This window comes from Piliocolobus tephrosceles, chromosome 4, assembly GCF_002776525.5.
Source record: "Piliocolobus tephrosceles isolate RC106 chromosome 4, ASM277652v3, whole genome shotgun sequence".
In the NCBI taxonomy this organism is placed as follows: Eukaryota; Metazoa; Chordata; class Mammalia; order Primates; family Cercopithecidae; genus Piliocolobus; species Piliocolobus tephrosceles.
In genome coordinates this window covers 130,404-143,716 of record NC_045437.1, presented here as the reverse complement: position 1 = coordinate 143,716, position 13,313 = coordinate 130,404, and the positions used below count along the sequence as shown (strand labels likewise).

General features: G+C 48.8%; 1 protein-coding gene and 1 long non-coding RNA gene across 2 annotated transcripts; one reads left to right on the top strand and one right to left on the bottom strand.

Annotated features, from left to right (window-relative positions):
* The first annotated feature begins 496 nt into the window (after window positions 1–496).
* CCDC127 (coiled-coil domain containing 127) lies at window positions 497–12,255 on the top strand. The gene is made up of 3 exons (XM_023196268.1): window positions 497–615; window positions 3,089–3,219; window positions 11,061–12,255. The coding sequence occupies exons 2-3, from the start codon at window positions 3,099–3,101 to the stop codon at window positions 11,720–11,722; spliced, it is 783 nt and encodes a 260-aa protein (XP_023052036.1). The 5' UTR covers window positions 497–615; window positions 3,089–3,098; the 3' UTR covers window positions 11,723–12,255.
* Window positions 3,896–4,810, bottom strand: LOC111529354. Its single transcript, XR_002727399.1, has 2 exons — window positions 4,604–4,810; window positions 3,896–4,245 (listed from the first exon to the last, which is right to left on the bottom strand). It is a non-coding gene; the product is annotated as an uncharacterized LOC111529354 (long non-coding RNA).
* Window positions 12,256–13,313: the final 1,058 nt, after the last annotated feature.

The window sequence follows — 13,313 nt, the reverse complement described above, 5'->3', positions numbered from 1 at the left end:
CCGGACTAAGGGGGCAGAGATGACGACCAGCAAGCCCGGGGTCGTGACCTTCACCGGGACGCGCACTACCTGCTAAGGACCGAGCTCCCCGGTCCCCCGAGTCCGCCCCGCGGCTCCCCCCGGCACCGGCCTAGGGCTCTCCCAGCCCCTTCCCGATCCCGGGACAGGAGGCGCGGGGGCGCGGGGACACGGCGCCCGCTCCACTTGCACCCGCTGGGGACCGTCCTGCTCCTACCGCCGCCTCGGCCCCCGCCTGTCCCGCCCCGGTCCGCGGTACGGACTGACCGCCTTGGCCAGCGCCAGGCGCCGAGTGCTCAGCAGCCGCGACAGCCTCCGGACCCCCGACATGACTGTTGACGCCGCCACGCAGTCCCGCCAGTCCCTGCGCAGACTGCGCCTGCGCACCACGCCGGGGGGGGGGGGGGGCGCGCTAGGCTGATATCGCGCCTGCGCACCACGCCGGGGTCGACCGTTCGTTGCGGTAGTGGGGGACATCGCGCCTGCGCACCACGTCACGCCCGGGCGGGGGCTGAGTGGGGGCGCCGCGCCTGCGCAAAGCGGACCCGCGGACGGAGGCGTTGGCGGGACGCGGAGGTCCTGGGCTCCCCGACCGAGGTAGAGCGGGCTCTATTTCGGGGAGGTGTTGGGCACCAACATTTTTAAAGCGCCGTGGGTGGCTCTGCGGGATCGCCTAGACCGAGGGGGCCTGAACGTACTGACCGCAGGGAATGGGGTCGGAGGGGCTGCGCTCGTCCGCGGAAGTGGGCGGGAACGACCCGGGGCCTCCGGCCTCCACTGAGCGGGAGTGACCCTCGGTCTCCGGCCTCCGAGGGGCGGGAGCGATCCTCAGCCATGTTCCTAGCTTCTGGCTTCCGGCTAATTTTTAAATTTTTTGTAGTGGCGGGAGCTTGTTGTGTTGCCTGGGCTGGTCTCGAACTCTTGGCCTCAAGCGATCCTCCCTCCTCGGCCTCCCCAAGTGCGGGGATTAGGGGCGGAGCCACCGCACAGGGCCGTGGTCAGCTGTTAAAGATGCATAGATGCCTTTGGCTTATACGCCTTTCTGCTAGCTTGCCCTGATTTTGCTTCAGGTTCAGAGAGTATTGTACTATTTCTAGTGTGTCTTTTTGTAAGATATCTGAAATCTTTTTGTGGAATGAAGTGGCATGAAAAATAAACCAATAATCTTTAGTAATTTTGTTTCCTGTCTTTTCACTTTAAATTATTAACATCTTTCTCTTGTGCAAAATGTTTAACAGTGTTAATTTACTACATTTGCAATGGTTCAGTCCCATTTTATTGATATTTGGGTTGTTTTCCATTTTTGCTCTTAATAAATAACACCGTACAGAACATATTTGTGACCATAACTTCATCTTTAGGATTATTTTCTTGGATATATGCCCCAGACGTGGCTTTTATTGGCTTGCAGGGAATGGACGTAGTACCTCCTAGACTTTTTTTTTTAGTTATGCAGTTTTGGTGCTGGGTTAGTTATCTGTCTAATTTTGTTTTGTTTTGTTTGAAATGGAGTTTCGCTCTTGTTGCCCAGGCTGGAGTGCAATGGTGCGATCTCAGCTCACTGCAACCTCCTCCTCCAGGGTTCAAGAGATTCTCCCGCAGACAGCGGGGATCACGCGGCTGCCCTCCAGCCTGGGCAACAGAGCAAGACTCCGTCTAAAAAAAAAAAGAGAGATTCTCCCGCCTCAGCCTCCCAAGTAGCTGGGACTACAGGCCACCGCCACCACGCCCAGCTAATTTTTGTATTTTTTAGTAGAGATGGGGTTTCACCATATTGGCCAGGCTGGTTTCAAACTCCTGACCTCAGGTGATCCATCTGCCTCAGCCTCCCGAAGTGCTGTGATTACAGGTGTGAGCCACCTCGCCTGGCCTTAATTTTTTAATTCCATAATTACCACAAACTCCTTCGTATTAAGCTGCGAGACATATTTTTGTCATATCTTTATTGCTTATCGTAATTTTCTATCTTTAGATGTTAAGTATTTGTTGAAAATCCCATGAAAAGTTTTCAGAAATTGGATTGGATTTCTTGTCTGTTATACATCCCTTGACTATTTTGTAATCGTGTGTATTTGTGGAGGTCACATGTAAACAAATTTAAACTGACTCTACTTTGTGAAAACGTGCAACCTCGTGTAGGTTCTCAGTAAATTAGTAAATTCTTACTAACGTTAGCCCCCCAGCCTTGCTATAGAGGGTGCATGCTGAGCCCGAAGCAGAGAGCTCTGTCATCTCTGCATTCATCACCACCACACCAGGAGGCCTGAGAAGCTTCTAGCACTGTTTGCACCTTCCCCACCACATCACCCCTCCCGGCCTTCCTCACAGTCTTCCTTCTGATCAGAAGACCCTTTCCTTCTTTCTCTGCCTGTCAGAATGCTGCTCACGCTCCAAACCCTAGCTCATATGAAAGTGTCTGGTGTGAGCCCACTTTTTTCGAATTGATTCTGTATCTTTGATACAGCTGTATGAGGGTTCTCCAGAGAAACAACCAATAGAGGGGAGAGATGTAAGGAACTGGTTTAAAGGTTCAAATGCTAATCTCATCCAAAAACTCCCTTAGAGACACACCTAGAAATAACGCTTAACCATGTATCTGAGCCCTCATGGTACAGTCAAGTTGACATACAAAATTAACCGTCACAGCAGCCATACACTTAAACGTATTTGTACCAGAGAACTTACCTGATTCTACCTGCACTTCAGATGCTTAAGACATGTCTGTTTTCTCCACTTTCACCAACCAGACTGTGAGTCACTTTCATCTAAGTTCTTGGTTTTTTTGTTTGTTTGTTTGTTTGTTTTTGAGACGGAGTCTCGTTCTGTCGCCAGGCTGGAGTGCAGTGGTGTGACCTTGGCTCACTGCAACCTCCACCTCCCGGGTTCAAGCGATTCTCCTGCCTCAGCCTCCCGAGTAGGTGGGACTACAGGTGCGCGCCGCCACGCTGACCCTGGTCTTGTTTTTTTCTTCTTTGAATCCCGTAGGGCCTCAGTGCTGTGCAGCACATAGTTAAAACTGAAAAAAAATTCTTCAATAAAACTAGTTAACGTTTTTATTCTTTACTTCAAGGTATATCTCCATGAATAACCTCAATGATCCCCCAAGTTGGAATATCCGGCCTAATTCCAGGGCAGATGGTGGTGATGGAAGCAGATGGAATTATGCCCTGTTGGTTCCAATGCTGGGATTGGCTGCTTTTCGTAAGTCATGGTTTTCTTAAAATTCATGTTTTCCGGGCTGAGAGTGTGGAGCTCCGGTGAGGGAGGCAGCATGATGTGGGAACCTGAAGGCTGTGACTTTGGGACCTGCCAGGGACAGCCGAGTTTTATCCCATGCGGTGAACCGTGGGCCAATCACTTAACCTCTGAGCCTCTGTTTTCCTGTTCACAGGAGATGGAGAATCATACTTAACCTCAGCACATTGTGAGGATTAAGTCAGCCAAGGCGTTCAGAAGCATTTTGTGTGGGGTGGGTTTTAATAACTAAGTTCCCTCTCAAGGCTTTGCTGCTCTCAAGTCAGGGGGGCGGTTCCTTGTTTCAGGTGCCTTCATAAGGACTGATGGGGGAAAAGAACGGGTGTAAAGGAAACCAGTGGGCTGGGCGTGGTGGCTCACACCTGTAATCCCAGCACTCTGCGAGGCCCAGGTGGGCAGATCGCATGACCAGCCTGAGTAACACAGCAAAACCCCGTCTCTACGAAAAGTAGAAAAATTAGCCAGTTGTGGCAGTGCACACCTGTAGTCCCAGCTCCTCAGGAGGCTGACGTGGGAAGATCAGTGGAGCTGGGAGGTCGAAGCTGCAGTGAATGGAGATGGCACCACTTGCCCTCCAGCCTGGGCAACAGGGTTTAAAAAAAAAAAAAAAGAAAGAAAACCATTTTTGGAAAACCAGTAATGTTTAATGTTTAGCAAATCGATCTTCGGAGACTTCATCCAGGAAATCTCTGCTTGGCCTGGCCAGAAATTCTCTCTGGTTTAGATTGACTTGGCACCACGTTGGGGACCTGTCAGTCACATGCAGACTTATATCCCCACCACACAATCAATTCACTGATGCAGAGGAGTGAGTTTTGTGTTTCTTCACATTCCGTGGTTCTGGGCTGGCACTTAGGAACATGAGAGACTGAATAATTGAATGGAAGAAAGGCAAAACTGCCCTCTAGCTGTAGTGATACATTTTATGTAGAGGCTTTTTATCTGCTTCGATGTCTCAGGTCAGAAGTTTTGCTGTAGAGGAAGAGGAGGCTGGTAAGAGCAGGTGGTTTTTATGACTTAGCGATCTGCACAGTGCTTGCTTCTTGGTGAAAGACAGGGCAGGTCCACATCCAATGCTAAGGGACTGCCATGTGAAAAGCTCACCCGCCTGCAGGCTTGGAAAAAAAAGCACTTAACACTTGGAGAGGCTACTGTTGCCTGTGGCTAGGGTGAGTGGATTGGAAGGCTTAAAATTACTCTTACTAATATAATAATTAATTGGCTTTGAGACTGGGAGAGGCCCTGAAGTGACTCATTTTCCATTTGTTTTTCAGACTCATCTCCAGCTTTTATAGTCTTTCATGATAACTTTCACTTATGAAATTCTTACCTCCCCTTCTTGGACTTTTGAAATGATGCTTTCTGTCCCTGAAAAGGGTTGAAGAATATTTTATTTTTTCTTCTTGGTTTTTTGCTGAGGTAGTGTGGTCAGAGATAATTGTTACCTTGGCATTCTTGTAAGGATTCTCCAAAGGTGTGTTATGATGTGTTTGAGGTTCTGTTGCACACAAGAGCGTTAACCAGCCCCTAGTGTAGTCTAGAAGAAGAGGCAGATGTATGAATAATTCATAAGCGCTATTGATTGATTTATTGATGAGAAGCCAGTTTTGTCCTGATCACTTACTTCATTTACTAGATTTTTTTTTTTTTTTTTTTTTTGAGACGGAGGCTTGCTCTGTCGCCAGGCTGGAGTGTGGTGGCGCAATCTCAGCCCACTGCAAGCTCCGACTCCCTGGTTCAAGTGGTTCTCCTGCCTCAGCCTCCCGAGTAGCTGGGACTACAGGCATCCACCACCATGCCCGGCTAATTTTTGTATTTTTAGTAGAGATGGGTTTTCACCATGTTGGCCAAGATTGTCTTCATCTCCTGACCTCGTGATCTGCCCACCTCGGCCCCCCAAAGTGCTGGGATTACAGGTGTGAGCCACTGTGCCCAGGCCATTTACTAGATTTTACTTAACATAACATAGAAATGTGTGTAATTGTGCTTGCCTGAAAGAGCAGTCCCTGGAGAAATTCTTACCCTGAGTAACTCCCCTGGGAGACTATTCAGTATTTCAGTGCTCCAGCGGGCTTCTCTCTCTTCACACCTCTGTCATTCTGCTTCCCCCCTTTTCTCTCGGTCTTCCTGATTCCCCTTTCCCCATCTCTTTCTCCGTGCTTTTCCCATCTCTCCATGCTTTCTCCCCTCTAGCGCTCCTGTACCTCCCGTTTCCTCTCCTGACCTAGAAAACACATGGTCTTAGAGCTGAAAGGGACTGGTTGAGTTCATGGGGCCCAGCTCAGTTTCTTTTAATTAAATATTTGATTTTGGGGTCATGTAAGTCACATGCAGTTGTCATCAGTAATATAGAGAGCCCATGTACCCTGTACCCAGCTTTCCCCAATGGAAGCATCTGCAACATGACAGTGCAGTGTCACAGCCAAGACATATGCCAGGATGCCGTCAAGATCCCCCAATCCCAGGCCTCTCGTGCTGCCCTGTGTTCCGCCCTCCCTCCACAGCCCCCAGCAACCGCTGATCTGTTCTTCATTTCCAGGACTTCGTCATTTCAAGAATGTTATATAAATGGAATCAAACAGTATATAACCTTTTGGGTTGACTTTTTTCATTCAGCATAACCCCCTGAGGTCCGTGCAGATTGTTGCTGTATCAGTAGTTCATAGGTATTTTCATTGCTGAGTGGTGTTTGATGACGTGGGCATACCACAGTGTGTTTAACCACTGAAAGACATCTGGTCCTTTCCGGTTTTCTGCTGTCATGAATAAAGCTCTCATAAACATTCTTGTGTAGGTTTTTGTGTCGAGGTAAGTTTTCATTTCTCTGGGATAAAGGGCCAGAAGTGAAATTACTGGGTGTTATGGAAGTTGCACGTTTAGTTTTTTAAGAAAGGGCTGAAATGTTTCACAAGTGGCTGCACCGTTTTAGGTTCTCACAGCAATGCAGAGCTGATGGGTTTCTCCACCTCCTGGTTGGCATTTGGTGCTCACACTGCTGTCCTGTCTGCCCATCCTGATGGGTGTGTGGTGCTGTCTCATCGTGGCTCCATTGTGCAGTGTTGAGCATCTTTTCTCATCGTGGCTCAAGTGTGCACTGTTGAGCACCTCCTCACGTGCTCATTGCCATCAGCGTATCCGGATGGAATGAGTATTCTTGTCTTTCAGCCATTTTCTCATAGACTGTTTTTTTTGTTTTTTTTTTTTTGAGATGGAGTCTCGCTCTGTCGCCCAGGCTGGAGTGCAGTGGCCGGATATCAGCTCACTGCAAACTCCGCCTCCCGGGTTTAGGCCATTCTCCTGCCTCAGCCTCCTGAGTAACTGGGACTACAGTCGCCCGCCACCTCGCCTGGCTAGTTTTTTTCTTTTTTTGTATTTTTTTAGTAGAGACGGAGTTTCACCGTGTTGGCCAGGATGGGCCGGGCGCGGTGGCTCAAGCCTGTCATCGCAGCACTTTGGGAGGCCGAGACGGGCGGATCACGAGGTCAGGAGATCGAGACCATCCTGACTGTTTGTTTTTTAACGTTGAGTTTTGAGAGTTGTTAATATGTCTTAGATTCTAGTCCTTAGTTGCATATGTGGCTTGCAGGTATCCTTTCCCAGTCTGTAGCCTGTCTGTTCATTTTCTTCATAGGGGCATTTGCAGTGTAAAAGTTGTACTTTTGATGAAGGGCAGCTTCTCATCGTTTCCTTTTATGAACTCTACTCTTTGTGGAAAGTCTAAGAATTCTGCTTAGCCCTAGATCCTGAAGGTTTTTTCTCCCTAAAGTTTTAGTTTTACATTTTACATTTAAGCACTTACCCATTTGAGTTAATTTTGTTATAAGGGATAAGACTTTAGTTGTATTTCTTCTTTCCAGCCTGTTTGCCTTTGATTTCTTGTCTTGCCTTCTGGCGGTAGCTGGAACTTCTGGGACTCTGTTGGACGGTCCCTGACCTGAGAGAACACACTCAGCCTCTCCCAGCTAAGTACAGTGTCAGTGGCAGGTTTTCTGTGGATGCTGTTTATCAAGTCAAGGAAACTCCCCGTATTCCTGTTTTTCATGAATAGGTGTTGAATTTCGTCCATTTTTTTGGTTTAAATTGATGTGATCATGTGATTTTTCTTCATCAGCTTAGTAACGTGTTAGTTGTTTGTTTTGTTTTGTTTTGAGACAGAGGCTCGCTCTGTCGCCCAGGCTGGAGTGCAGTGGCACGATCTCGGCTCACTGCAAGCTCCACCTCCCGGGTTCCCACCATTCTCCTGCCTCAGCCTCCCAAGTAGCTGGGACTACAGGCGCCCGCCACCTCGCCCAGCTAATTTTTTTGTATTTTTAATAGAGATGGGGTTTCACCATGTTAACCAGGATGGTCTCGATCTCCTGACCTCGTGATCCGCCAGCCTTGGCCTCCCAAAGTGCACAGCCCCTGGCCAGTAATGTGTTAGATTACATTGATTTTTGAATATTGAACCAGCCTTTTGTCTCTGGAGCAATCCCCACGTGGCCGTGCTGTAGAATTCCTTTTACATATTGTGGAATTATGTTTGTGGCTAGGCTGCAAAGGATTGCTCCTGTGTTCATGGGGGAGTCCGGAGCCTCTGCCCGGGGCACGCTGCTCTTGCTTCTCCATGTCTAGTCCGTCATTCCAGTTTTTCTCCCAGTTGTTCTGCTTTTCAGTTCTAGAATTTTCATTTGGTTCTTCTTTATGTCTTCTGTTTATTTTGGTAGACTCTGTCATGGCGGCTGCTCTGAAGTCCTCGTCAGATAATACTGCCATCTCTTATCCGGCTATTAGCATCTGTTGGTCATCTTTGTTCATTTAGCATGACCCGTCCTAACCCTTGGTACTATGAGTGATTTTCTGCTGGAACCTGGGCATTTTGGGTATTACGTGATGAAACACTGGTTTTTATTTAAACCTTCGGTTTTAGCTGGCTTTCTTGAACAGCACCCTGGCAAGGGAAGGGCCACGCAGCCTCCTTACCACCAGGTTGGGATAGAAGTCCAGGCTCCCCACTCAGCCTCTGGCCCCCGTGGGCCCCCGAGGAAAGCGTGGGAGTTCCAGCCCCCTGGCCTCTACTGGTTCCCCTGGCTGGGAAGGCCTCAGCGCTGCTCCCCACATGGCTCCTCCCGACCCCACCCTGTGTTTGCCACTGGGTGGGAGCGGGAGCCCCAGCTCTCATCCTACCTTTGCCTGTGTGGGTGGAGGTGGGGCCGCAGTGTCTTCTGTATTACTTGGCTGATGTAGAGTGATTATTGTCTGAATGTTTTCTCTCTTGCCAGGCCCCTATCGTGGTCCTTTGGGCAGAGACAGCAGGCTTTGTTGGAGTTTCTTTTTTTGTCTGCACCCGTTGAGATTTCCAATTACCTGTGTCTTTAGCTCCAAGTCTGGGATCTATGAGGCAAAATGAAAATCTAGAGGACTTGCCCCCATGTTGTTCATGGGGTCCCAAGGACCCAAGCCAGTCTACCTTCTCTCTGCCTTTCAGAGTCATCTTGTTTTATAGATGAAGTCCAGGATTTTTAGTTTAATTAGAAGAAGACTAGGGAGGACGTCTACTGTGTCTTCTTAGTTTACTTAGAAGAATAGGGAGGACGTCTACTCCGTCTTCCCAGAAGCAGGAGTCCCACCTGAAACTGAGGCTTTGAAAAGTCGCATGTGCCCAGAGTCATGAGGCGTCTGTCAGGTCAGACTCGGAATTCAGGTTTTCCTGACACCCAGCCTGTCGTGCCACATTTTCCTCTGCAAAGCTGCCTGTAGCCTCCCCTGCCTGGCTCCCCATCCAGCCCCAAACTTCCCAATAACCACAGCCTGTGTGGTGGCGTCTGATGATTAACTGTGTGCATCCTTGTCTGTGTTAGTTTTCCAGTGGTTTTATGTGTCAATGATGTGACTTGACTGAGATTGCCCCCAGATTGTATCAGGGAGCAGCTGCCTGTCTCCTGATTCGGCCCCACCCCTCCCAGCCCCACCTCCAGCCCTCCACACCTCCTGGATGCTCTTAAGTCACGTTAATTCCTTTGACTCCTCATGGCTGCAGAGCCCATCCCGTGCTCCTTGTCCGGGTCTCCTGGGGGCCCCTCTCGTTTGGCACCTGTGACTTTCCAAAGGCAGCGCCAGCTTCTCCTTGACATAAACCCCATCCCCAGGCACATCTGGCTCCTGGAACCTCTCGCTCTCCAAGGCTCTCGCCTGCCCTGCTCATTTGACTTCAGGTAACTTTTTCCTTGCAGCTCCTGCTCAGCCTTCCAGACTTTGTTCATTCACCTTTTTATGAAGACTTCCTTGACTTCACCAAAACCAGACGAGCTTTCCCTTCTCTCTCCTCACATACCTTTACAAACCCCTCAGTGCTTATCAAGTGACATTGTAACAGCTTCTTTCCTGGTCAGGCCTCTGCCTGTGAGCTTTTGTCAAAGGGAGGAGATAAAGATGACATGAGTTTGAGTTGTCATCTGAAGTAGGACTAGGACTAGCAGCTGTTTTTGGTTGAGGAAAGACGAGTTTGGTTTTGTGCTTATGCAGTGAGGTGTCAACAGCATATCCAAGGGAGACTGGCTTTCAGGCTAATGGAAATCTTGCTGTCATGGAATTGCTCCCACAAAGGTCATTAATGACCTGGGAGAAAAACAAAGGTGACCATTAATGACCCGGGAGAAAAGAATTGAATGTCAAGGACACCACCTGGGTTGGGGGAAGCAGCGAAAGGAGGAAGAGAACCATGAAAGTGGATGGAAACTCCCGTGGTTCTAGAAGGGGCTACGGACCGCGGAGTTCCACAGAGTGGTTAGTGGGGGATGGGTTGCAGGGTAGAAGCGCACGAGGTTACACTGCTGCTTTCAGTGGCTTTTGGGGCCTTGGGCTTTGAAAATTTGCCATACAATCCTGTTTTCCAGAGGACTCAATTCCGTGCTGCTTTTAGAATGTCCAAGCAGAACGCATCGCTATTTGGAAAAACTGAGACTTAGCATGTAGTTGCTCTAATGTGTATGAAATTATTGAGCAAGAGCATCAGTTTGGAATGTGGATGGAACTATTATCGCACAGTCATTTTTTTATTGTTGAAACACACCCAACTCTTACTTGTGGGATGGGCAAAGAGTTGGTGACTCCATCTGGAGCCAGGTGCCCGCTGGCCAGCAGGCTCTGCCGGTCATCAGGTCTTAGAGGCACTGGATTTCTCTGCAGCGCAGGCCAGCTCTGCTGTTCCTTGGTGTGAGGGGCAGAGCCGGGCAATGCCCACTTCAGCCTCCCAGCAATCCCCATCCCGTTTTCGTGAGATTCCAGCAGTCTCCAGTTTGAGGAAAGAGGCTCACTGTGCCTTGAAGCTAAACTTTTTAACCCACTTTATTTTTATGTGTCCTTATCAGAACGTAAGCAGTGTCTCAAACTCAGGCCGTTTACTCGTTGCCACCAGGCAAAGCTAAATACAACTTTTATAAGAACCCGGCCAATAGTAGTTGAAGCCGACCCCAAGTATTTTAAACTTTGCCAATTGTACTAGAGCCAGAGCAGGCAAATGGTGGTGGGTTTGAGAGGAGAAAAAAGCAGTGGTAGATCTTCTTAGCAACAAACAGTTAGAAGACGGAAAGGGTTAGGGTTAGGATCTTTTGGTCACCCGGCCCTTACCTGATTTTAAGATAAGAACTTGGCCTGTTACATGTTTTTGTACAGAAGTGATCTTGGTACGGCTGAGGTCTTAAGCTTTTATTGAAATGCTATCCTTAGCTGCCTTATGATCTAAGTGAAAATTATAAAACTTCAGCCCTAACTTTTTCATTTTGTGTATTTTTCTCCATTCATGTCAGGTTGGATTTGGTCTAGGGAATCCCAGAAAGAAATAGAAAAAGAGAGAGAAGCCTGCCGTCAGAGAACTACTGCTTTTCAACAGGATCTGGAAGCCAAGTACCATGCCATGATCTCAGAAAATCGGCGTGCTGTTGCTCAGTTGTCCTTGGAACTCGAAAAGGAACAGAACAGAACAGCTAGTTATCGAGAAGCCCTTATCTCTCAGGGGCGCAAGCTGGTAGAAGAGAAGAAGCTTCTGGAACAGGAACGGGCCCAGGTGATGCAAGAAAAAAGGCAAGTGCAGCCTTTGAGAAATGCATATTTGAGCTGCCTGCAAAAGGAAGAAAACTGGCAAAGGAGAGCCAGGCTTTTGCTGAAAGAGTTTGAAGCTGTTCTCACGGAAAGGCAGAATATCTACTGCAGTCTGTTTCTTCCTCGCAGCAAGCGGCTGGAGCTAGAGAAGAGCTTACTGGTGCGAGCGTCCGTCGACCCCGTTGCCGCTGACCTAGAGATGGCAGCCGGTCTCACCGACATATTTCAGCATGATACATATTGTGGTGATGTCTGGAACACCAACAAACGCCAGAATGGCAGACTCATGTGGCTCTATCTCAAATACTGGGAACTAGTTGTCGAACTGAAGAAGTTTAAGAGAGTAGAGGAAGCCATACTAGAAAAGTAAGACAAGGATAAAATAAAACTGCTTTTAGTGACGCGAGGCCGGGCAGTCATGAGCCTTCTGGGTCTCTGGCATCGTCTGTCCCCTGCTGCCTGTGTCATGGCCACACCGCCACCCTTCAGCGACCTCCACTCCCGCCACCCTCGGAGCAGAAGTGCCCGAAGCCTCGGAGACAGAGGGCTTCCTCCTGACGCTCTGCAGCTGCTGGGGATGTGGTTTCTCTGAAGCATTTGTAAGCTGCCAGTATTGTATCAAGCAGAACAGTGTAACCTCGTATTTTAGCTCCAGGGTAAAAATGTTTTTTTAAAAAGTCAAATACAGTTCTGGTCCTTACCACAAGTACTTTTCTGTGTTTCATCACTCCCTAAATACTTTCTCCTCAAATTATTTTTCTCTCTCACCAGATTACATTAAGAATTTGTCAGATAATGTGTAGAACTGCATAACAGATGATAATAGAAAGTAGTAATATTATGTTATCAAGGTTTTTTATTTTAAAGATCTCTCTCCCATAAAGGGGAAAGAAACACCAAGTGTTTCTTGTATCCAGTTGGTACCTAATGTGTGTTTGGAATTTGGCTTGTGTCTGTATTCAGCAAGCAGATATTTATTAGCAATGATATATACTCAAAAATACTTGCCATTTATGAGTAATAATGCCACTTTTTTTGTGTGTAATTCTTCACTCTTTACAAAATATTTTTATATATATTATCTCATTGTTTACTGCAACCGACGTGGTAGACAGGTATTACCGCTCCGTGTCACACGTAGCTGCTGGGAACTGAGCCTGTAACCTCTTCACCCATGGGATCCCCAGTCTAATCCTGTGAAGTACGTATTACTAGTATTCTTTGGGGGGGTGCCCCAAGGCCAGCCCTCGGTTGCGTGACCTGCTGGGAGATCTCACAGGACTCAGCACAGGCTGTACTTGGCACAAAGCAGAATCAGCAAAGGGAGAGGGTGTGTGGGTGGTGCTCAGAGGAGCCACGTGCAGGGCGCCCCAGGGTCCACTCCCTGGAGTCATACAGGACACACCTAACTGTAAGAACAAGCTCACTGGAGACTCGGCACCCGGGCTTTTGCTAAGCGCTGGTCACATGGTACCCCCTGCCTGGCCTGGGTGGAAATTCCCGACTTGTCCAGGAGGAGGGTGGGCTTGGTGTGGTCTGTGCCAGGTGCACAAGCAATGCGGGCACAGAGCCGCTTGTAGGAGTTAATGGTGCTGGGAACTCTCCCAGAATCTGAGTTCCCAGATGTCAGTCAAGGGCCAGCCTTGCACACAGGCCCTGGTAGGACACAGCCTTGGGCGTGCTGTGTGAATTCGTCCCCACGCACCTCACTTTACAGAGGTGTGGAAGAGCTAACCTGCCTGAGGTCACGCAGGTAGTAGTGCTGGAGCCAGTCTGAGCCCAGGCACCTTTTCTCCAGAACCGAGAGTAACCTGTGTGCGGTTACCTGATAGTTTGTGGCCAGGCAGAAGCGGGAGCAGCGTTGTCCATCTGCTTTCAAGGGCCGTGTTCTCCCCGCCTGCCTGTCTGTACAGGAATAGGACAAACTGTTAAAAATCCTAAGCTTGTAGAACCCACGTGGC

What these genes read in the sequence shown, in the direction of transcription:
- CCDC127 (XM_023196268.1), top strand. Translation starts at nt 3,099, where the DNA reads ATGAATAACCTCAATGATCCCCCAAGTTGGAATATCCGGCCTAATTCC. An exon ending in GCTGGGATTGGCTGCTTTTC is followed by an intron (nt 3,220 to 11,060) that starts GTAAGTCATGGT and finishes CATTCATGTCAG; the next exon opens with GTTGGATTTGGTCTAGGGAA.